Here is a 2031-nt window from a genome sequence, read left to right as displayed (position 1 = left end):
TGAACGACAAAAAAACTTGTAATATACCATTTTCATATCTAAAAATAAACATAAATATTTATAAAATAGATAGCACATCAACATTAAATCGAATAGATTCTCCTAAAAAAATATATATTACGAGACAATCGTAGTTCTTCAAACAAAATCAAAGTGAAGAAATAATAATATATATATTTCAAATTTCTAATCACTCTAAACCATTTTTGATAACTTAATTAATTAGTCAAATTTGTAATAGTAAGTATGGTACTTACCAATGTAATCGGAGAAAACTCTGCCGTCGGAAAATCTTCCGGCGGGTTTACCGGGAAAGGTGATGCCATAAGGCTGTTTCCATGAACCCGGTTGATCTTTTCTTGTGTTTCCAGCATCAACATATGAATCTCCGAAAACAAACAACTTTGTTGGACCATAATGTCGCACCCTTGCCTCAGCTTGCAACCCCATATGTCCTATCATAATTAATCAATAATACTTAATAATTAAAACTCTATTATTAATTTTATCTGTTGATCAGTTCTTCATGAACTAGTCAAGCATAATAAATACATGAAATGGTGAAGGTGGAAACTCAGGTGCAGTCGACTTCACGTGAAGTTTATAACTGAGAGCCATTAGATGAAAATTTATGTCAAGAAAATATTAATATCAAAACAGTATTTATTATAAAGGATATAAATATAGCAGAATTGATAATAATATATGTAAATAGTTTCCATAAAAAAATAATAATCGTACCTGAGAGAAATATAACTGTGAGGAAGAAGAAAAAGAGTTGCTTGGGTAACTCCATGGTGAGTGAATTGAAAATGAACAAGCTAAGAGTAGGGTTGGTTCCAATGCTACTTTTTAATTAATGAAGTTAGAATTATATTTAGAAGGAATGATGATTATATATATGTTTGTTGAGAGAGAAAGGAGGAATGAGCTTATAGTGGCTTGATGAATTGAAGCATAGAGACATGGGTTTTTATAGTGACGAGAATGAAAATGTTATAACATATATTAATGATGACAACGCCAATTCAATATTTTAAATAAGAATAATGTGTTTAAATTTGTCGTTGAGCTATATGCTTTAAAGTTTAAACACGGAAGGAAAATAAAAGGGAAGAATAGTCTAAAAGCATGGCCTGGTCCATTATGACCACCAATTAGAAAAAAATTAATAAAAAATAAAAAATATTATTTATATATCGAGTAAAATTAGTTACTAAAATTAGCTATCATGTATTTGTATGTATATAAATACATGTATAATTTAATTTATTTTTAATATATATTTTATACAGTTAAATTTAATAATTGATTTTATAAAAAATTGTAAGGTCTCACATCGGATGGGGAGGAGAACGAAGTATGCTTTATAAAGGTGTGGATACCGCTCCCTAACATGATGCGTTTTGACGAGTGAGTGAGTGTGGGGGGCTTCGATTATCATCCTTATCGTCAAAGACAAAATCGTGAAGTCTTGTGTGTCAAAATGGACAATATCATACTAGCAGGTGGTCTAAGTTGTTACACAAATTCATAAAAATTTATAAGCATGTCTTCAGTTCTATTAGTTGTTGATAGGTAAAAATTATTTTAAAAGGAAAAAAATGTATTTTTTAATTAAAGATTATGCATAGAAGATCAGGATGGATAAGTTGATAATCCTTTTGAAAAATAATAAACAAATGCAATCATATATATACCCTTAAAATTTAAAAGTTTTTCATATAGATAGAACGAGAAAGGCAAGGATATAAAGTACACTTTGTAAATCGTTGAATTGAAAAGGAATGTAATATTTTATGCTCATTAATTAACTATCTCCAATGCCATGTAAGCAAGGCAACTGAAGATTTAAAATGTTGATAAATAAATGGATAAAGCTAAGCTATACTATGCGGAACATGTGCTTCAAATTAAAATTAGGGCTGCGTTTTGTGGTCATCAATGGCATACCCTATATAGAACAAGTCATCATTTTAATGTTCATGGATTTTAGATTGGTGATTATTATATGATAAACGCGTAACTAAT

The 2031-nt window shown here is 29.1% G+C and overlaps 1 protein-coding gene across 2 annotated transcripts in view; it reads right to left on the bottom strand.

The window, feature by feature from the left end:
• LOC107626402 (GDSL esterase/lipase At5g03610) overlaps positions 1–953 on the bottom strand; it is a 4273-nt gene extending 3320 nt beyond the window's left edge. The window contains exons 1-2 of one of the 2 annotated variants that reach the window (XM_016329274.2): positions 742–953; positions 258–455 (exon numbers count right to left, since the gene is read on the bottom strand). In XM_016329274.2, the coding sequence (XP_016184760.1) occupies positions 258–455; positions 742–796 (253 nt within the window). In that variant the 5' untranslated portion in view covers positions 797–953. The remainder of the gene's footprint in view (positions 1–257; positions 456–741) is intronic. The other variant, XM_016329275.2, reaches the window with a different exon arrangement.

Source organism: Arachis ipaensis, chromosome B02 (assembly GCF_000816755.2).
Source record: "Arachis ipaensis cultivar K30076 chromosome B02, Araip1.1, whole genome shotgun sequence".
Lineage (NCBI taxonomy): Eukaryota > Viridiplantae > Streptophyta > Magnoliopsida > Fabales > Fabaceae > Arachis > Arachis ipaensis.
Note: the sequence above shows the minus strand (reverse complement) of the source record. Positions and strands in the feature narration are given on the sequence as shown.